General features: G+C 41.7%; 1 protein-coding gene across 5 annotated transcripts in view; it reads right to left on the bottom strand.

The window, feature by feature from the left end:
• Window positions 1–1,266: 1,266 nt before the first annotated feature.
• The window catches only part of LCP2 (lymphocyte cytosolic protein 2), a 47,635-nt gene continuing 27,743 nt past the window's right edge, over window positions 1,267–21,158 (bottom strand). For 2 of the 5 annotated variants that reach the window (XM_074390567.1, XM_074390566.1), the window contains 12 exons: window positions 20,292–20,355; window positions 20,036–20,119; window positions 16,566–16,591; window positions 16,441–16,460; window positions 16,236–16,343; window positions 14,815–14,858; window positions 11,782–11,911; window positions 10,333–10,382; window positions 6,329–6,423; window positions 5,627–5,704; window positions 3,921–4,076; window positions 1,267–2,024 (listed from right to left, as the gene is read on the bottom strand). In XM_074390567.1, coding sequence (XP_074246668.1) covers window positions 1,902–2,024; window positions 3,921–4,076; window positions 5,627–5,704; window positions 6,329–6,423; window positions 10,333–10,382; window positions 11,782–11,911; window positions 14,815–14,858; window positions 16,236–16,343; window positions 16,441–16,460; window positions 16,566–16,591; window positions 20,036–20,119; window positions 20,292–20,355 — 978 coding nt within the window. In that variant the 3' untranslated portion in view covers window positions 1,267–1,901. Of the gene's footprint in view, window positions 2,025–3,920; window positions 5,053–5,626; window positions 5,705–6,328; window positions 6,424–10,332; window positions 10,383–11,781; window positions 11,912–14,814; window positions 14,859–16,235; window positions 16,344–16,440; window positions 16,461–16,565; window positions 16,592–20,035; window positions 20,120–20,291; window positions 20,356–21,158 lie in introns of those variants that run through there. The other 3 variants (XR_012515330.1, XR_012515331.1, XM_074390568.1) reach the window with 3 other exon arrangements.

Raw genomic sequence — 21,158 nt, 5'->3', positions numbered from 1 at the left:
ATTTATCACTGAGCAGGATTCTGAGCAACTCCCATTGATGCATCTGGGGTCACATACAAGAAAAGAGGCAAGGCCCAGCCAAAAGGAGTTGCCGGTGCTTGAAAGAGAATGCTAGTCATGAAAACATCAGCTTCCCAACATTGACTTCAGTCATGGCCATGGAATAGAACATTCTAATGGCTCATTCCACCAGGAGACTTAAAATGAGTGTTTGTTTTATAAACATGATTCACTACCAAATAGTTGCTTTGAAATCTATCAGGTCCTTCATTTTACATATTTTTAAACCCTAAGAATAGAATACGGTGAAGCAAGACAAGTGAACTTACTCCATGCTAGAACCTATGGTGTATACTATCCTGACTACCTTGCACCTAGCTCACTTGTTTAACACAGAAGAGCCACTAAGTAAATACTTGCTGAATAGCCTGTTGTATAGTCATGTAAATGAATGCAGTGTTTTCAGCCTTAGAACTCCCAAGTTTTGGACCTCAACTGAGAACTTCTGGTTAAGGATGAGATTTTGGGAAACACAATTGTTATCATTAAAGTCTCTCCATATACTCCTTTTCTTAGCCCATCATCAGTTTTAAACTGGTGACTTCTTAGATTCCTTCCAATATTCTTTTCATTGGTTCATGAAAATGAAGATGCAAGATATTCTTTTCCATTCCGAAAACTTGTAGATTAAGCAGAAATGCCAAAAATTGTTGCTAATAAAAGTTGTTTGATAATAACCAAGGTCCCAAAGGGAAAAATTTGAAAAACAACTGATTGTCACTGTTTGGCTGAATACTAGTTTTTTAATCTGGCTGAATGCCTATACTTTTTGTTAAGTGCAATTTGTAAACTAAAGGAAAGAGCCGAATTACTTCAAAGCACTTATACAGCCTGTTTGGTAAGATGAGGAGAAGGGGCTTTATGACAGAACTGTCAGGGGGATGACAAGAGACTCAAGAGCCGTATCAAATAGGAAAGTCTGAACAAATTGAAAGTGTTGCTCCCTTGTCTTCCCGGGAGTCCTTTGGTAAAATCTATATCCCTGGACAATGTTTTTGGGGTTGGGAGGAGGTGGGTGTGTGTGTGATGTTGGTGTGGGTGTGGGGATGGGAAGAAATGCCAACTTAACCCCAGATGTGTTAATTAAACCTAGATCCACAATCCACCAAAGTCTCATCCCTAAATTGAAGATATTTTCTTTTGCTATTTGTGGTTTAAATTTTTTAAAGACAAAAATATAACAGTATGGACTAAAAGTTAATAAAGTTGTTTTAGGAAACCAAAAAATCAAAGCAAAAGACTTTTAATCCCAGAAGTTCTCTCAACATGCATTTATCTTTTCATAAAAAATTACATAAAAATTCCCCCAGGAAAGAATACCAAATAAGTAAGAATAAAATTGTATTTTTGAAGGCTCTTAAATTATTGCTGCTGAGAATATGAGGTTTAGTCATTTTCAAATTGTGTGTTAAAACTTATGAATGCCTCTGACTGACAGAGGTTTGGCTGTAAAAACAAATCAGTTTTATGTGATGCCAATAACTATCACCGTTTCAGTGTTTTAAAACTTGCCCCAAATTGTTTCTGTAGCTGTGTAAACTACTGTATTTTGAAATGGATATTTAAAAAATGCACAACTTTTAAAAAGTGAATTATTACAGTGCAGTACTTCAAGTGTGAACATGACTCATGCACTTTACAAACATTGAAGAAGAATAAATAAATTATGGGAATTTGACAGTCTTCATTTCAAACACTGTTTTTAAAGGAAAGGATAATACCCTTGTGTTCATGGGAAAGGGTTAAACTCAGTCCTAAGTGTTTATCCGTTGACCAAAGCTGATTGATCTCATGTTGGCAACAGAGGCAGGAGGATGGTTCATTTGCTCAGCTATAACTTGCTATGGGTATCCTGCAGCATGCGTTAATGTGCACTGGTATCTGGAACCGCGGTTTTTCCCATCAATGAGCAGAAGTGGCATTTTCCTGAAGTAGTCAATAATATCTGACACAGACAGAAAGTCCTGAAAGAGTCAAGATTAGGGAGATGAGTCAGCATTGGAATGAAAAGCATGAACTTCACCCTCAGTTTTTTTATCTGCATAATATATCCTGCCTCTTCAAGTTATGAGGATTGTGGGAAAAGTACGTAAAATGTGGCAAGTAGTTTAATGATTTCTGCTATAGAACTTTGAAACAAATTCCTCACAAACATCCAACAAACCATGGATAAAAGATAAAATAAGGGCTGGGCATGGTGACTCATGCCTGTAATCCCAGCACTTTGGTAGGCCAAGGTGGACAGATCACCTGAGGTCAGGAGTTTGAGACCAGAATGACCAACATGGTGAAACCCTGTCTCTACTAAAAAATACACACACAAAAAAAATCAGTTTGGTGTGGTGGCGTGCACCTGTAATCCCAGCTGCTTGGGAGGCTGAGGCAGGAGAACTGCTTGAACCCAGGAGGTGGAGGTTGCAGTGAGCCAGGATGGCACCATTGTACTCCAGTCTGGGCGAGAAGAGGGAAACTCAATCTTGGAAAAAAAGATAAAATGTGTGTGTGTGTGTGTGTGTGTGTGTGTGTGTGTGTGTGTGTGTGTTATGTAATTTGAAATGCATATATTTTTAACTTCATATGGCGGGGTCATTTAAATAATCATGATTACAGTATCCTTGCCATGGAGTTGCTCTGTTTTTGATTTTGGTTTTGGTTTTGGTTTCTGTATCTCTATTTCACCCCCGGTCATTAATATTGTTAGGAGGTATAAGGACTCAGGAGGTCAGACACAGTTCACGGTGTCCAGAGGTAGGATCTGCAGCACAGCACAGGAGTTCCTTTGTGAACTCTCTCCTGTGTCCTCACTACCACCTCCACACTCATAAAGGCTCAGCAGCCAAGCCTTTCATCCATAGCCTGGATCACCCCAGCCTTGATTGCTACAGAGGGAAGGGCCTAATTCAACTTTCTGGACATGGGTCACAACTCACATAGGAACCCTAATGGGATAATGCACTTCCTTTGAGACTGATCTGCTAGGTGCCTCCCTCCATGGCAGCTGCAATGAGTCCTCTGTACTTGGGTGTTTCCACACTGGACCAAGATAAAGCTTGAAGGGCAAATACCTCTGCTTCTACAGGGTCTGTGCAGCTCTATCCACTGCCAACCAGTGATTCAAACATTTGACCATAAGCATGCATTATTTTCTACTCACTAACATTATCATAACAAAAGTATGTGAATCAGAAGTTATGGGTAAGCTGTTTCTCATGCTGGACATGTTTCATTCAGCTGGTCCTCCTCTTGGAACTTTGAACTTAGATACTTTGCATTACCTTCAGTTGTTAGTTTCCTTTGCAAAAAACTAGCCCTGAGGGTTTCTTTCTGTCTGTTCTGATTATCACTCAAAAAGTGACTAGCATGAGAATCTAAACCACAGCCTGAGAAGAATTTCTTTGGCAACCTGGTCATCTTCATGGGGCTAACCATGCATTTTGCTAAGAAATGAGCCAAGTTACTGGGATAATCACCACAGCAAGTATTCTGATTTTTCCCCCTTTCCAGTGCTGTCAACTTAAAATGCAGCCTACATTAAAATTATGTCACAGAGGTGAATAATAGCAGGCAATTGACTTTGACACCTCTAAATAGATTTTTTAAAGTTAATATACATTCTCCTGATTTTAAAAGTTATACATGTGATTATTTGGAATAAAAGACATACAGGAAAGAATCCTATGGCAGAAGTAACTATTGTAAACATTTTGCTCTATTTCTCTTCCAATAAATGAAGGACTTCACTAATGTGATTTAACTCTGAATTCGCCATACAGCCTGGAATCCCAAAGATTCCTCCATGAAAAGATGCAGAGAGGCATACATGAAGATTTTGGGGAAATGTTGAAATCTGAAATCCTTACCTCTTTCCCTCGGAGTCCAGTTCCCAACAAGTAAACTTGACTTTCCTGCTGATAACGGATCTGGATGTTGTAAACTTTATCTTTGTACAACACCATGAGGACATATGGATTGGTTATTGTTTTTTTAGAGCTGTCTCTAACCAGAAAAGTGCCATCCTGAAAGGATAAATTCCTGTTATTATGGGAGCAGGGAAAGTCAGTATTTTTGTTGCTTGTAAGAGTAGTAGGCAAGCCTCTAGGGATCTGACAAACCTGTCAGTTGCAGTTTGCAGCTTCTTGACTGCAAAACCTGTCATTCAACGAACATTCAGTTCTCCAAACAGCTACAGATTCCATGTGTCACGAGATTTTTTGTTATCAAGAAAGGCAACAGAGATTGTATCAGAGAAATTTCCAAGTCAATCTCGTTAAAGTCTCTTGATAAAAAAGGAATCTTTTGTTCAATAATAAATAATGGGTGCTTGAGTGAATAAAAGGCCAGGAGAAATAACAAACTTTATTGATTAACTCAAGATATATCTTCCTACTATTCCTGTGAGTTAATACCCTAACCTTTCTTTTCCACATCCAAAGTCAGAAAACACCCAAATGCCATGAAATTCACCATTTTTACAATCTTGTGGTCTCTAGGTAGTCTTTCCTTCATCAGACACCTGACCAAAATTGAACGCAAATGTTCCTCTTTTCTTATCTTTCTTCTGATATTTGCTAAACTACTGTTTTGACTGTTCTGTACTTTAAATTTCCATTTAATAAATTATTGCTACATAATATTAATACCACAAAAATCTAATATTAAAATTAATTAGTAAGGACTCCTTTAAACTACTCCCTTCTCCTCAAACCAAATCAGAATAGCTTTAAATAGCCATGAGTTGGCAGTAACAGCTTTCCTCTGTTCCTTTTATTCCAAGTTAATTGAGCCTGTCAGAACATTTCTGCTAAACAAACAGACTTCTGGACCAGTGATTCACAGTCTTGGCTTCAGAACAAAATTACCTGGGAAGTTTTGAAGACTCCCAGAGCTGACACAGAACTCCAGAATAATTAGAATCTCCAGGTGAGACCCAGGAATCAGGATTTTTCAAGAGCTCTCCAGGTGATTTAAATGTGCAACTACTACTGAGAACTGCTGTAGAGTTTAAATGTGAAAGATGAAGGGTCTTCGCTTTCCCATTTCTGATCAATAAATTTAAGATAAAGTTTCGGGACTGGCTAGGAGAAATATGTTTAACACCTTATGCTATTAAAAGATTAGCTAGAAATATCTAGGACAAAAAGCAAAAAGTTGCTGCTATCTCTTTAATACCAGTCCTGTCACATAAATGTGGATGGCACATCTGTGTTAAGAGGAAGCTAGAGCTGGTATGATGTTGAAGCTTTGGGGGAAAGAGAATCTCCTTCTGACCTCATATGATTCCCATGACAAGACAGACTCTTTTGTTAACAAAATCTCCTAAGATTCCGCCAACCAAATGACTGCCTTCACTTAGATTCTTCTGCCAGCTGAATGATTCCTGAGGCTAGGAATTCCTATTATGGTTGCCGGCAATTGTGAGGCTGGCACTAATGGGTCTCCTAGGTATTACAGTTAGCAACAGCACCTAGAAGAATTCCTAGCCGGTAACTGGTACTCAGGACAAGTCACTTCCCTTCTTCTGCCATGAATATTTATAACTATGTTAAAATAAACGATAACACAATACCTGGTTTATCTTTCTAAGAGCAGCTTCTGCCTCTGGTCGGGTAATATAAGAAACGTACCACTCTTCATTTAATGAATTCTGAAAATGTAAATTTTTAGAAACGGAATAAATTTTACAGTTACATATGTAAGTGAAAAGAAAAGCCTCTGGGTAATCATTTCCATAAATCACCACCTCAATTCCAGGAGGTTTGAAACATTTGTTTTCTTAATTTGCATAGAGTCATTTCGTTGAGGCTAAATAGAAGATGTTTTGTGTGAACTGCTTTTCATCATGACACTGGTTACAAAAGTACCTGTGAATAAGTGTTCCTTACAGTATGGAACCTCTAATCAGAAAAGATACAGATACAGTAATTTCTTCAGTTTAGCATAATAACCTGCTTCATTAAAAAAAAAAACAAAACTGGGTTAACGAGCAGTTAAGTGACTAATCAAGGTCATAAACTAGGAAACATAAAAAACAGGATTATTCTTCTCTCTGTTTATGCAAAACACACATTTGTCATTGCAAGAGTCTGAACAAACACCAAGGAAAAAGAACATATTGTTCATCTGGACCTTCTCCTTTAATTTTTTTCCGACTAAATAAAAAAGTAAAGAAGAAGATAAAAGTACAGAAGAACATTCAATGGGAGTTTCTGGTGATTCTTTTACCAGGGAAAAAGCAAACAAACAAAAATAAAAACGTATGCTCTCTTACCTCTTCTTCTGCAGGGGATGGGGGCGGAGGTTTATTGGGAAGTGGCAAGGGGAAGTTTCTGCCTTCAGCTCTGAGAGGTGGTCTGTTGCTAGGGCCTTGAAAAGTATAGAATTCTGAAAGTTAGTTTACTGTAACCTAACCTCAGTTTTACTGCTATCGAAACACATTTTCCCTCAAAAAATATCCTTGCGATTGTTCCAATAGTTAGCATTTTAAGAAGCCAGGGCTTCAAAAATAATTTTCATCTGTTTGGAACCATGAAGGCGTCTCAGGCATTATTCTGTAATCACGCCAGTAAAACTTTGAGAAGAGAACCTCAATTTTGAGTGATTTTCTAAATATGCATGTTACAAAATATAAAGTTACTAGACCCCTTTATAAAAAAATTGACAATTGTTTTAATAAATGTGAACATCAAAACGAATCTTCGAGAGACAAATCCTTCATAGACCCCTATAATATCAGCATAGGCAGAATGGATTCCCAACAGCTGAGGTAGAGACAAGGCAGTAATGAAGATAATTATGTTCTTCATGTTTCCTCCAAAAGAAATGTAAGGGACTCAAGAGAAGATAAAATTACCTTGAGAAGATTGTTAGCTTTTAGGATCAAAGTTTGCTCCCTGCTGTTCTAACTAAGTAGGTAGAACTGCTCAACTCACATAGAAGGCGCCGGGCGGGTGAGGTGACTCACGCCTGTAATCTCAGCGCTTTGGGGGGCCAAGGCGGAGAGATCAGCTGAGGTTGGGAATTGGGATCACCTGACCAACATGGTGAAATCCAAATTCAAAATTAGCTGGGCATGGTGGCAAATGCCTGTAATCCCAGCTACTCGGGAGACTGAGGCAGGAGAATCGCTTGTACCGGAAAGGCAGAGGTTGCAGTGAGCTGAGGTCGTGCCACTGCACTCCAGCCTGGGCAACAGAGTGAGACTCCGTCTCAAAAAAAAAAATCATTATAATAATAATGATAAAAAAAAATCACTACAGATCAGGACGTTTTTGTTGGGCACCTATAAACTACCCAGCGCTTGTGCCTCATCTTCTATCAAACCCTTTTTTCTCATTTACAGTTCCTTGAAACTTCACGAGAACGTTTCTCAATCTCAGGAAAGGTTTAGTTGTGTTTATTGCAGTTGCCCAGGCTGTTTTCTATGTGTCGGGCTATAGTTAAAAACAGAAAAATTCTGTGAGTTGAATGTTCTCTTAATGATTCATCCATCATTCATTCATACCTTCACCAAATATTTATTCAGCACAGCTCCGTCCAGATCTTGAGTAAGGTACTGTGTGTACAGTTTTTTTTTTTTTTTATTTTTTATTTTTTATCGTCACAGCAACACTACAAGGTAGGTATTGTCTGCATTTTGCATATGGGGAAATACAGGCTCAGAGGCTAAGCAAATCATATGCTATCAGTGGCAAACTCAAGACTTAAACCTGTTGTTACTGTGCACGAGTCAGAATGTGCACGAGTCACCAAATGTTACTGTGCACGAGTCAGAATCGCTGGGGGACTTTTGAGCACCTACGGCCCAGAAATCTGCAGGTTACAAGTACCTTCAGTGGTTCTACACCAGGGATTGTCACTCTGTCTACCTTGTTATACCACTTAGGAGAGGAGAGTCACCTGGAAGGGCTAGAGTCTCCTGAGCCACATACCAGGATTGTTTAAGATCGTCCTTCCTTGTTTCTAAACATGCTGGCCCTGAGCTGCCAGTGCCTTCCTTACCCAAAATCCCAACGCCTAGGCGGACCCTCCCCACCCTCATTTTTTTTTTTTGCAGTCCAACACTTGCACTTTTACAATGCTTGTTGAATGAATGAATGAAACCTAAAAATACAGGAGAGTAACAGAACCAAGGCCCATATTGCATGGTTGCTCTACAGTTGAGGAATGATTCTCTTTCTGCCTCTGCACCTGCAAGCCAGCATCATAGAGTCATAAATCACAAGAGAGCAGCACGTACACTTTTTTATTGTAGTCACCTACCATCCTCAATATCTAAACTCTCAGGGAAGTCGTGATAGAGTTTTTGACAATGCTCAACACAACCTTTACCCTTCTGATGTTGGAGCAACCAACCAGTGGAGAAGACTGAGGACCAGGCGTCCTGGCAGTCTTAGGGGAAAAGAGTTCAATTTGGATTAAGCTAGTGTTCCAAAAATCATGAAATATTTGCATTCATAAGCCCCATCCCATCATGGACTCATAAAGCAGGAGATCTGTGGAACTTGCTTTGAAAATCTTGCTGTGATGTATCTAGAACTCAGATGGCTACAGAGGCAAGGAGGTAACACAAATGTGTGTTTGCAAAATATAGTGAGTTTTGGGGATTGTGAAAAATTAGGAGTTGGGTGGGAAACTGTGAAAACCATGTGGTGAATGTGGACACTATAACCTCAAATGCTTAGAAGACGTTGAAAACTTAGTGGGTGCCCCTGGTGTCAGCCGTTGGATCTCACCCATCTAACGGAATGATGCATTCAACGGAATACCCTAGATGTGCTATTTGAAAAAATGTTCATTCTCAGGCTACAATGCATATGTATTAATATAGTTTTCTACTTAACACATACTGACATTTCTGTACACGGAACATGACTGCAAAAAAAGTGACTTTTTTGTTGATCTTTACAGCATTTTAAAAAAATTTAAGTCAACATTTAAAAATAGAATAATTTCACTTTTCTTGAGAAAAAAATTGGAAAATCTGGCAATGCTAAAGCAGTTTTCTGGAATGGTAAGATCTACTTACTAGAGTTGGGTAACTTTCCACAGTCATTTGATGCTCAGTCAGTCAACACGCTTTTTATTTATTTATTTATTTTGAGATGGAATCTCACTCTGTCACCCAGGCTAGAGTGTAGTGGCACAATCTTGGCTCACTGCAATCTCTACCTCCCGGATTGAGGTGATTCTCCTGCCTCAGCCTGCTGAGTAGCTGGGATTAAAAGCACGTGCCACCATGCCCAGCTAAGTTCTTTTGTGTGTTTTTTTGTGTAGGCTCGGGGTTTCACCATGTTGGTCAGGCTGGTCTTGAACTCCTGACCTCCTGATCTGACTGCCTCAGCCTCCCAAAGTGCTGGGATTACAGGCGTGAGCCACCATGTCCAGCCTTAACAAGCATTTTAAAGTGCCTACCAAATGCCTGTTACTTGCAAGTCTTTAAGGATAAAAAACACAAATCAGTCCTGCCCTGAGGCCTTTTAAAGTGGTCCATGAACCAGGATTAACAGCACCACATGGAACATGTTAGAAATTCAGAAACTAAGGTCTCACCCCAGACCTCCTGGATTAGAATCTGCATGTTAATACATTTGCCAGGTGATTTGTACGCTCGTTCAAGTTGCAGAACACTCTAAGCACACACTTATCATGGACACGGTATTATTAAAAATATGGGCCCCTGACTTAACTCCAGACTTACGGAATCAAAATCTTTGATTCTGTAAGAGATTCAGTTCTTAGTCTGTATTTTACAAATGCTTCCCAACTCACAACAATGGACAGATTGATTATAAAAATATACAACTGTAGAGAAAGCCAAGCACGTTTCTGAGGCCTGTAAGGAAACAGCAGCAGGAGGAATAGTTCTGCCTGGGAAGATTGGGGATGAGGGCTGGCTTCCTGGTGAAGTGTGTGTAGCTGTGTCCGTGTGTGTATGTGTGTATGCATATGCATGTGTGTGCATGTACTGTGCATGTGTATACGTGTGTGTACATGTAGATGTGTATGCATGCGTGTGTGTGCATGTGTGTGTGCGTGTGTGTGTGTGCCTGTGTGTGTGTGTGTGTGTGTGTGTGTGTGTGTTGTGTTTTAGGTACTATCCTATCATTCCGACAGCCCTTGGCACACTGCAGACACTGAATTAAATGTTGAATGAGGAAATCAGATGCTTTTAGGAAACAGCAAAACCCTTGTCAAAATCTTCTGGGACAGGTTAGGGATGCAGTCATAATGGCATGATGGCGGAAGCGGGTCACAAAAGCCCAGAGTACAAACCTTGAGGGAAGTATGGCGGCAGGGACGCACTCTGTGGAAAACTGCTGTTACTGAGGAAACAGAAAAAGATCGAGATTTTAGTTGGATTCGGGTGATGGGGCCGGAGAGGGAGCTGGGTTAGGGAAGCCAGACTGCAAATGCTTCTTGAGTTGGTATCACTTCCCCTGCTGCCCCAAAACCGTGGGGGCTGGTCACAGGGAGGGAACTTCCCTACATCCCGCTGTGGACCGTGCCAAAATCTAACCAGCTTTATAAAGCAGAACAGCAGCATTCAGCTGTGTAGAGGGCACTTAAAAGCTACTTTAAAAATTGGCTGCAACTTGAGCTCTTTGAGTTTGGAGAATATAAAAGTCCTCTGAGAAGAGGAAAGTATATTAATGGGCATGTCTTTTTGTGAGCAGTGAATCCCCAGGGCTTAGGGTTGGCAAGGAGACAGCAGGCCAGGTGAGAAGGGAGGAAGCGCTAGGTGAGCTCTGCAGCAGAAGGTGATAGCATTTGCAGGGCTTGGGTGGGGAGGTGGGCCCCGGCGGGGGTTGGGGGGCCCTGAAATGCTTTCTGTTCCCTTCACACTGAGCAGCAATTCCCACACCCACCAGTCCAAACCTTCGGGAAAAGTCTGCTCTGCACAGCAACCTTACACTAGTGGGATTGTGTGTGGATGAAGGATGGGGTTGGGGCTTAGCGAGGTGGAAAGCGGCAGGAAAGTCAGCAGGAAGAGTGACAAGAGAAGCCGAAACTCAGGGCCAGAGGGTGCCAGGGCAGAGAAAACGTGAGCATCCTGCCAGGAGTTGGTGAGGGTGGATGAGTCTTGTGAGTGGTTGAGTTTTCTACAGTATTAGGGAAGGGTCTTGGGCTTCTCTGCTTGAATATTAAGGGAGAAGGTGAGCCTACATGGCTGGAGGACTTGAGGAACACCACAGGCTGCCCGTGGACTTGCTTGGGGACAATGAGTGGCCTTTCTCCTGTTCATGCCTCTGCCCCTGGACGGCCTCATACCAGCCCTGAGAAACACAGCTGCTACTGAGAAAACAGATGTGCTAGGACAGAGACTGCAATGAATTCTCCCAAGCACAAGGCGCATTTTCTCAGTCTTCCCAACCAAGATGCAGATGAACTTCAAGTATTTAAACTAACCTGGGTTTCTCAAATTCGGTTGCTTGTTTGAACTCATAAAGTGAAAATATTCTTCATTTTCTACCGAAAGGCCCATTCCATCTAGAGGGATCAAGGAGGAAGTCAATTCCTCACCTCTCTCACCTCAAGCAGAGACTCAGTGAACAGTGGTGGATTACTACATTGTTCTAAACGCTCAGCTTGGTTTGATGTCTTAAGACCCAAAATGTTCAGACCCTACTCATTTCCTTCTTCCTCAATCCACCTGTCATGACTTCAGTACTGGATAGACCTAGACAGTATATTAAGCTAGAATTTCATGACAGAGCCACCAACCTTTCTGAGAACGCTCCAGACATGTGAGAGGATGGGAGAGAGTGCTTGGGGCTTGGCTTAGCAGATCTCGAAGGGTAAGTGTTGGAGCTCATAGGAAGTAGTGCTGGCTGGGGCAAAGGCCTCTGATGCGCTGTGCAGAAGTAGAAAACAATAAATGAAATTGTCAGGCCCCATTGTCACTAAGAAACATTCCATAACTGCCCCCCTCCCTGCCCAGTTGGAAACAGCTATCATAAAGAAGACACAAAAATCCAACACATCAGATGGAATTAGGAAGTGGTAAAGTGGTATCTTGTTCCCAGGGTGTTTCTACATGACTTCACCACCATAGAATCCACTTACAAAATGGTGCAGAACGAGATAATACCTTAAAATACGCATTTATTTTGTTTTTCATGTTTTGAAATGCTAACTTGGCAGAAAATTGTTGGCTGGAAACCTTATAAATTTCAGAAATTATTTACACGTCTTGTTTTATGAAAATCAAATTTTTATGCTATCTCATTTATTGGCAGTTACTGATTCTTTACCCACACGTGTTCGAAGACATAAATGTGGGAAATTTTTCTATCAAACCATGCACGCAATTTTATCATTTGTGATCTGATTAAGTAATCTGCATTGTTACACGTGAATTTAGTATTCTTTGGTAATCCAACCAAGTAATTCCATTTTATTATAGTTATGCAGCATGCCAATTGATATAAGTCTACTTAATACTAATTTAAGAGTTATAATTGATCCTATGGGGTTCCTGTACTAAACAATTCTATTTGAATCCCTGAGCAGGAAAATGAAAGAATAAGTTATAAGCTTAAAAATGTGTTTCTGAACATACCATCATCTTCGTCCTGGAAAGGGGAGGAAAAAAGAAGATATTAAGCTATCATCAAAATACAATTCTTAAAAGAAAAACTGCATTTCCCAATCAAATAAAGGTCAGTTTCTTTCTTTGGCAGTTACATATTCTCATAATCAATATACTGTGGAGAATAATAGAACTCCCTAGTGGTTTGTGATTTCTTAATGCAAACAGTCATCTAAGGGCATTCCAGTCTGAGACTCTCCTCATATACTTAGTGTGAACTAGATTCTGAGGTGTCTAAAAGGGCTCAAAGATATAATAATATTGACAATATCTGCAATATGCCCAACAGATTCATACACAAGATTTTATTCAGTTCCCTTAGTGACCCTTCAAGGATGCAACATCCTCATTTCACAAAATCATGACGCTGAGGAAGGATTCTTAGTTCGCCAGGAGTTGCAGAGACGGACTCAACCCCAGATACCTCTGATCAAAGCTCAGCCTTCTTCTTGGCTCTCTTGTACAATGGCCACTCTTCTAAAGAGCAGTAAGACCTTATTTATATGGCAGCTTACAAGGTTCATCTACAACCCTCACCATTTTTATCTTCAGAGCAACTTGTTAGGCAAGGGAAGGACTATTTTCTCTTCTACTCGGATAAAAAATGAGCTTCAAAGAGACAAAATGATTTTGCCACCAACTGGTAAGGGCCAACTTGAACTTGTTTAGTTGGGCCAGATCTGTAGTGATGAAATAGCATCTTTCTCAGGGTGTTGTTATAAGGATTAAATTAGATAATACTTGTGCCTGGCTTATGTTAGGTGCTCTTTAATAAAAGTTTGCCATCATTAATCCTACCACACACTGAGATAAGGCAAAAAAGACCACAGTCAAAATCATTCATCCCATTGACCAACTGGGAGTCCCAGCAAAGAGCTGCATAAATAAACACACATGGGCTCACAAACCCCCAGTGACAAAATCATTCTTCAACACTATTGCAACCATGTAACCTCTGGTTCCAGAAAATACAACTCCCAGATTCTCATGAGCACAAGTCAATCCTTCCAGAGACCGGGGACCTGGAATGTGATGTTATTCTGACTGTCCAGCCTTACCTCCACCTCGTCCCTGTCTCTGCAGCCAAGTTGCTCATCTCACTGTCCCAGTAGCCTCCATGGGCACTGGCATCCCCATGCTCAGAATACTCCTGAGGGGAATGCCCCCGAGCTTTCTTTAAGAATGACTTTATCCTGTGTCTTCCCTATCATTCAACGACCGGCATAAATCTCACCTCCTCTAGGAAGTCACCACTGGCTCCTTGGCCCACATGGGACACTTTACTTCCCTCAGCCCCACGGAGCATTCCACGATTGCATGCTGTCTGGCACGTGGGGTTGTGGGTGCACCTGCCTCCATAAAATCTCAGCACTTTATTGGAACAAGCACAGCATCTAGCACAGAGTTCAGAAATAGCAGGGGCTTGTGGGCTAAGCCCTTGAATGAGAGCAGGGGTCTGACAGCCGTCAGAGGGCTTCCGGTATAGAGAAACTCAGACAGATCTGGGTTCAGATCTTGGCTATTTATAAGCATGCAATTTGCAAAGAGTATGTTATTCCTCCTAAGCCTCAATTTCCTCTTCATAAAAAAGATGATTCCTTATAGGCTCATTATATTCATATTCAAGTGAGTAATATCCAGCTCTCCTGGTTTTCCTGCGATGGAGGGAGTTTTGGGACATGGGACTTTCCATTGCCAAAACTGGGAGCATCCTGCACAAACAGGAACAGTTGGTCATATTTAAGTAGCAGGGCGACGTGCACACGGTTAGCATTCAAGAAATGCTCTTTTTCCCTTTTTTCAGGTTGTGGAAGTATTGAAAAGGAAAACAGTAGCCTAGGAAATGTGGGCATGGCCCAAACTTCTGGGCATCCCTTACTTCATCCTCTTCCTCTCCCTGCACCCTCTGCTAATTACCAGCCCCTGGTAATAGGGCTGCAATTAACCCAGCCACCCTGGGAGCTCTCAGAGGGACACAAGCTAAACAACACAGCATGATGGGCTCCAGGCAGTGACCAAGGCCCAAAGACAGAGGCATCAGCCCCCCCAGAGTCCCCTGGGTGCAGGCCCTGCCCCAGGTGCTGGACCAAGGCCAAGGTGGATGGAGTCCCAACCTCCACAGAGCCTATGCTGCTTCTCCCTGTATCAGGCACTTACAAAATGACATTTTATACTTACATTCTCTCTTCGGTCTGGTCCCCATCCATGCCTGAAATGAATCAGGGCAAAGAAAAAGAACTGAGCATAACGAGTTTCAAAGAGCCAGCCTCAGATGCAGTTTGCTTCATTGAATAATGAGAAATCGAACCCACTGAGCCTGGGGAAGATGGGAAGCAGCAAACCCCCGCACAGCAGGGAGAAGGGCTGGAAGGGAGATTGAGTTACTCAGTGTTCTGTCATCATTGCACGCTGAGCTAGGCAAACCTTTATTCTGTGTAGCTAATGCAGCAAATAATTATATATACATGGTTTAGTTGGCAAACTAACTCTTCAGTAGTTATTGCATTTTACTGAGCTCTTGTTTCTCCCAAGAAATGAAAACATTTTAGGTAATATTCTCCCTTGCTGTTGTTTTAAAACAGCCCTCTCAGAGCCCACCTTGGTGTAAAGAGAAGACAATTAGAAAACATTGCTGCTTTGGGACTGTTCCAAAGGGGGCTTGGTAGGCTTTGACCAGATGAATGAGCTTGTCAAACAGGTCTGGGGACAGCTGCCTTAGGGCTGCATGCCTGGGCGGGATCATGTTCTCTTTGGGGAGGGGGGAAGAGCAGGACAATTTGTTGAGCACCTCCTCTGTGTCTGAAGTTTCACACATCATCATCTCATCCTGTGTTCATTTAAAATGTTGGAATTTTGTTCCTTATGAGTTTGTTGCACTAATTTTGGCTTTTTAAAATATACTAAAATGTTATCAAACTCCATTACTGAGGTTTTTTGGCACACTTTAGTTTCTGGCCCTAATTTAATCCTCAAAACAGCCAAGCAAGGGTGATAGTTATGACCCCTGATTCACAAATGAGACAGAAGCCTTGGTATCCTTTGTAAGTAGCAGGGTTGGCCTTGACCCCAGGTACATGCACACCATTTGGTAAATAGGCTGAAAACTACTTTATAGCAAAGTTAAAAATACTAAGGCAGAGCTCAGTATTCTGCAATTATAAAATGTGGTTAAGCAGTAAGAAAGACGCTTGCTATGACCTAAAAACCTTCCCCGATCATTTCCTCTCTGCTACCTGCATTCAAAAATAAAATGGTAAGTACAGTTTCTATGAACTGTAAAGGCTTTGCTATAATGAGGTAGGAAAACTCAATACAATATTTGACTGGCATCTCCACAAACAGCAGTCATCCCATACCCTTGATTAGATGTCGCCCTACTCATTTCTCAGTAGAGTCAATTTCCTTCAAAGAGACCCTGATCCTTGACAGCCAACCTTGAAGCCTGAACATCCCTCAAGCCACAGTAAGAAAAGGCCCGCCCTGCCCAGGAACTCTGAGGAGCTCGGTTCCCACTGCAGGGTCCGCACTGGACAGGCTGTCTGGTGGCCACTCTGAATGACAAGCTCAAGCAATAGCAGACAGTTACTTTGGCACAGGCGGCTTCTTCCCTGGCAAGGGGCTGCTTCTTTCATGTCTTTCTGTGGTTGGTGGTAAAGGAGGCTTTTGTATCTTGGGTAAATTCTCCCCGAGAAGCCTGTGGAGTTCAGGAAAAGGATGTGTGAGAAACACACTTTGCCGAGGCAGAGTCCTGCAGAGTGTCCCGGGTACCCTCATGTGGGCGCAAGTCTCACCTTCCCGCCGGAATCGAGGGCTGCAAGACAGGAGGGAAGATAGATGAGTGTGCAAGCACTTTTCAAAGATTGAGGACAAGATGCGAAATGAACGAACAAAACCGAACAACAAGGGAGCAGCTTACCTTGTCAGCAAATGGTGGTTTCTTTCCTGTGAATGACAGAGAGCAGACAGACCGTGAATTCAGAACTTCATAGGCATGAAGTTTAAAAACACAGTTTGATGGAACCATGAGTCTGAACCCTTTTGGCGGTTGATGGAGGTTAGGCATTAAAGCATTAAAAGCTTCAGACGAGGAAGGGTCTCTTACAAAGCACCAAATTTTATAAGCTCAGAGAAATTAAATGGCTTGTCCACAGCTTTGTGTACATACAGGTAGTACTGTGGATTCTATGCTATTTTTTTTTAATTAAAAAAAGGCCTAAAAAGAAAAATCAACGTTTTATTTTATATAACTGATGATCAAAGGATTAATATTTTCTTGGGATTTTATACCTCTTTAATTGGCCAAAATATTTCTTCTGCAGTCGAAGTTTTATTTTTATATCTGAAACAAGCCCACTTGCCACAGAGGTTAATTTTTCTCCAATTCTGTGAAACAGTTGATATTAAATGAAGCACTCCATTTAGTTTCTAAAAAAACTTTTAACTTGGGGAGAGCATTTCAGGAGATTCTCCTGGCTTCTGAAGAAATGCCAGGTGTACTTGATAGTTCTGCATCAAGAAGCTATTCAAAGCAATTTAATTTGTATTCTATCTAAAGTCCCCTAGAATAAACATGTCCTTTGTTTTCAATGTGATAAAAGTATTACTAACAATTCAACCGGGTCTAGAAGCAAATCCTATATAACCATGAACAAGTTATTGAAGATTTTTGAGTCCCAATGTTATCATCTCTCTAAAATGAAGATTATAGATGAAAACCCTATAGGTGTGCCTCAAGAATCAGGCAACAATTTGTATGCAGGATCAGCATGTGATTGTGAAAGTTGATCATACAAATTGGGATTTTTATCACATCCAAGGAAAACAAAGTCGAGAAGCCAAAGGGGAAAGCACTCAGGACACACAACATTGCTCCAGAAAAGTGATTCTATGTGTGTTTGGCTGCTGAAACTGCTTGCTGTAACCTAAAACCAGTTTTATCTTGTAGTTCTATAGTAATCTGCTGCAACTCGAAGATTAAGTTTGCCCTCTACCACCACTCACCAATCGAAACTTGCCAGCCCTCCAGAACCAATGAACTTTCTCAAAGAGTGATATGTAACATTTCTCTTTTCTATAAAACTTCCAACCTCCTTTTTGTTCTTTAGATATACCGAGGACCCTGAAGACCAATTACCCCAAATTGCAATTCTTTCTTCCTAAATAAAAGAAGCTTAGAGATATGCCTCTACATTTATATTTTGCCATTGATATGGTCCATGTGGGCTGACAATTATTAGTTAACTTGCCCTTCTTTCCCTTTCTTCCACACCCAGGCACAGTTAACGCCCTATGGTGAATAGTGATATTATCTGCCTGGAGTTGTATTTTCACAACATGATTTATTCTTTAAGGACCAAGTACATCAGGCCCATGAGAATAATATTGTTTCACTGTGAAGAGCTTTCTGGCACCAAGTGCAGTGACTCATGCTCGTAAGGAGGCCAAGCCAGGAGAATCACTTGAGGCCATGAGTTCAAGGTCAGCCTGGTGAACACAGGGTAACCCCTGTCTCTACAGACTATTTAAAAATTAGCCAGGCATGGTGGCATGCACCTGTAATCCCAGCCATTCAGGAGGCTGGAGAAGGAGGATGGCCTGACCTCAGGAGTTTGAGGCTGTAATGAGCTTTGACGGTGCCACTGAACTCCAGCCTGGGTCACAGAGTAAGACCCTGACTCAAAAAGAAAAGAGAAAAAAGAAAAGGAGCTTGCTGGTAGTGGGGAGAGTTTTGATGGTATAAAAGATGTTTGTAGAACTTTGGTTTGGGGTAGAACCTCTACTTTAGAGGGGCACCCAGGAAACTTAGATTTATATTCTTTGACTTGAATACGTATTTTAAAGTTTGCCAATATTTGCATATTCTCTGAGCATGTTAAAAGTCTCATGTGAAGTGTAAACATTTTAAGAAGACATTAATCCTTCCAAAACATCACAGAAAAGGGAATAATTCAAGATTCAAGGATAAAACAGAAATTTTCGGAAAACTGTGTCTTTTAAAAATGTTTTTAAATATAGAAAAAAGAATCTTTTAAAAGAATAACTTTTGTGTCAGGAGGTGATTGTGAAGGATTTGATGTCAGTGTTCCACTTTTCTGATGTCTTGGCTCATGGGAGTGAGCAGGGTTGGAATCTGAAGTCAAATCTATCTTCATTTCCACATAATTATACATCTCTCTACAGCAGACAATTCTGAACCAAAACAGCCCGCACAGTTTCGCATGACTCAGCAGAGCTGTGATGCAGTTCGGGGAAACAGCAGCAAGCAGCAGCCTCAAATCCAAGAACTGAAAGTCATTTTGCTGACAGACAAAAAGGGATTGAGGCCACAGAAGGCTAAATGCCTTGCTCGGAGCATAGCCAAGAAAGGGATGGGGTGCAGCTGGGATGCGCTCCTTATCCGTTCAGTTGCTGAGTTCCTTCCTCAGATTCATCTAATTCACAGCAAGTTAAAACCCAGGCTCCTCAACTGCAGCATGATATGGTGGAAAAGAGCACCCACTTAGAAGTCAGAAAGACGAGCATTCAAAGTCCGCACCTACTTACTCAAATTTAGGCAAACTATTCAACTTCCCTGAGCCTAATTTTATTATCTGAGAAGTGAGGATAAAAATGCCCCTCCTTTGTGGAGTTGGTGTGAGAATTAGAGATACTGTAGTTATATTTGTGGTAGGTAGAGCACTTGCCCAATAGTAGTGGCTCAATAAATGGTAGAAAGTTTTAGAATTGAATTGAAAATAGCTCCACGTGAACTGAAGATAATTGCAATCCAAGAATATTCTGTGTGAACTCTGGAGGAAAAGGACTGTGGTATACCTAATGTTTGGTCAATTGCATACCCGAAACAAAACAACCCCGACATTTGAATAGCACCTTAGGGATTTATAAAGTATTTTCTATGTACAGAACACCCATCTTACAAATTAGGAGATTGAGCCCTGAAAAAGTAACATCCCTGTGGTCCATGAGCTACTGAGTAGCACGCAAGGCAGCAAACACCAGCTCCCCTAGCCCCTTGTCATAATTCATGTCCTCTCTCTGTACCCCAAAGCTTCTTGGCTGAAGGACAATGGGATTTGTGTGCACAGATCACACACATCACACAGAGAAGCAGCACAGCCCCCAGGAGCTGCAAGCAGGAGCTTTCTAATGATGCTGATCTGGGTTTAGGTCTCTACTCCCATCACTTGGTAGGTGTATGATCTTGGGACGTTACCGCTTTGTGTCTCAGTTTCCTCATCTGTAAAGTGAGGATGATTCGAAGAGTCTCTCTCCACTTCCTAGTATTGTGGCCATAGTGAAATGAGATTGTGCATGAGACATGCATGCAGAAAGCACTTTATAAAAGCTTATCTTTATTACTATGCATTAAATGTGAATCATACCTACCTAGTGTGAAGGGTTCTCTGTCAAACGGAGCTAAAGAACGATCCAGGGGAGGTTTCGTGCTTCTGTCTATTGAAGGAGCAGGGACTGGAAGGGGAAAAAGGCTGATATCAGTGAAAAGAAGAAAGCCAAGTACAATTAAAAAAAAAAAGAAAGAAAGAAAAGAAAAGAAAAGAAGAAAGCAGTTGGCTGGGGGTGGGGTGGGGCTAGGGGAGGGCCTGGTGGGAACAGGTCAAGAGAGAGCAGCCCTCGGACTTACGCTTTGCTGTTTTGTGGTTTCTGCTTCTGGGCTCTTCATGGTTGGTCTGGGGTGGGGGCAGCGGCTGCATAAAGATCCAAACGTTAAGAAGCATTTCCAATTCATCAGCAAGACCCGGCCCTCTCAAAACCGATCCGGATCTGCTCACTTTTCCTCATCTTCCTGTTCTGCCTACAGATCTCCATGTCCACTTCTTACCTGAGCTACTGCAGTGGCCTCCTATCTGAGCCCCCCGTTCTACACTCTGCCATGGAGGCTCTTTTCTGCATGGCAGTGGAGTGAGCATGTCACTTTACTGCTAAGACTTCCAGTGGCTCCTACAACATTAGGAACAAAATCAAAACTCACTAATGTCCTGCATGGCCCTGCCTGAGCTGGCCCACGTCTCCCCTCTCAACTCTTTCCTATCAGCCCCTCTCAATACTCATAGGGTCCCCACCGTAGTGTCATCCTGCAGTTCATGGAAAATCTTAAAGTCATGCCCTCTTTGGCGTCTCTATACTTGTTTACCTCTGCCTAGAATGTTCTTCTCCCAGCTTTTGCCACGACCTGCTCATTCTGTCCCAGCTCTTTTTGTCACCTCTCCACCCACCATCATGTTACCTGGTCTTTGGTCTCCCCAACCACAGGTAACTACTCAAATGATCTCTTTCAGATATCTGTCTACCATTTGATGACCTGTCTCCCCCTAACCCTAGCTGAGCTTTAGGAAAGCAGGGACCTTTTTATCTTGTTCACATTTTATTCTCAGTGTCTAGAACTCTGCTTGGCACACAGTAGCTGCTCAGTCAGTATCTGCCGACTGAATGAGTGAATCCTGCATCTCAGTAGTGGAGATGAAGGTCTTCAAATTTCAAAAGCAATGTG

The sequence above is a fragment of the Saimiri boliviensis genome, chromosome 20, assembly GCF_048565385.1.
Source record: "Saimiri boliviensis isolate mSaiBol1 chromosome 20, mSaiBol1.pri, whole genome shotgun sequence".
Taxonomy (NCBI): Eukaryota; Metazoa; Chordata; class Mammalia; order Primates; family Cebidae; genus Saimiri; species Saimiri boliviensis.
This window is presented reverse-complemented; position numbering and strand designations above follow the sequence as displayed.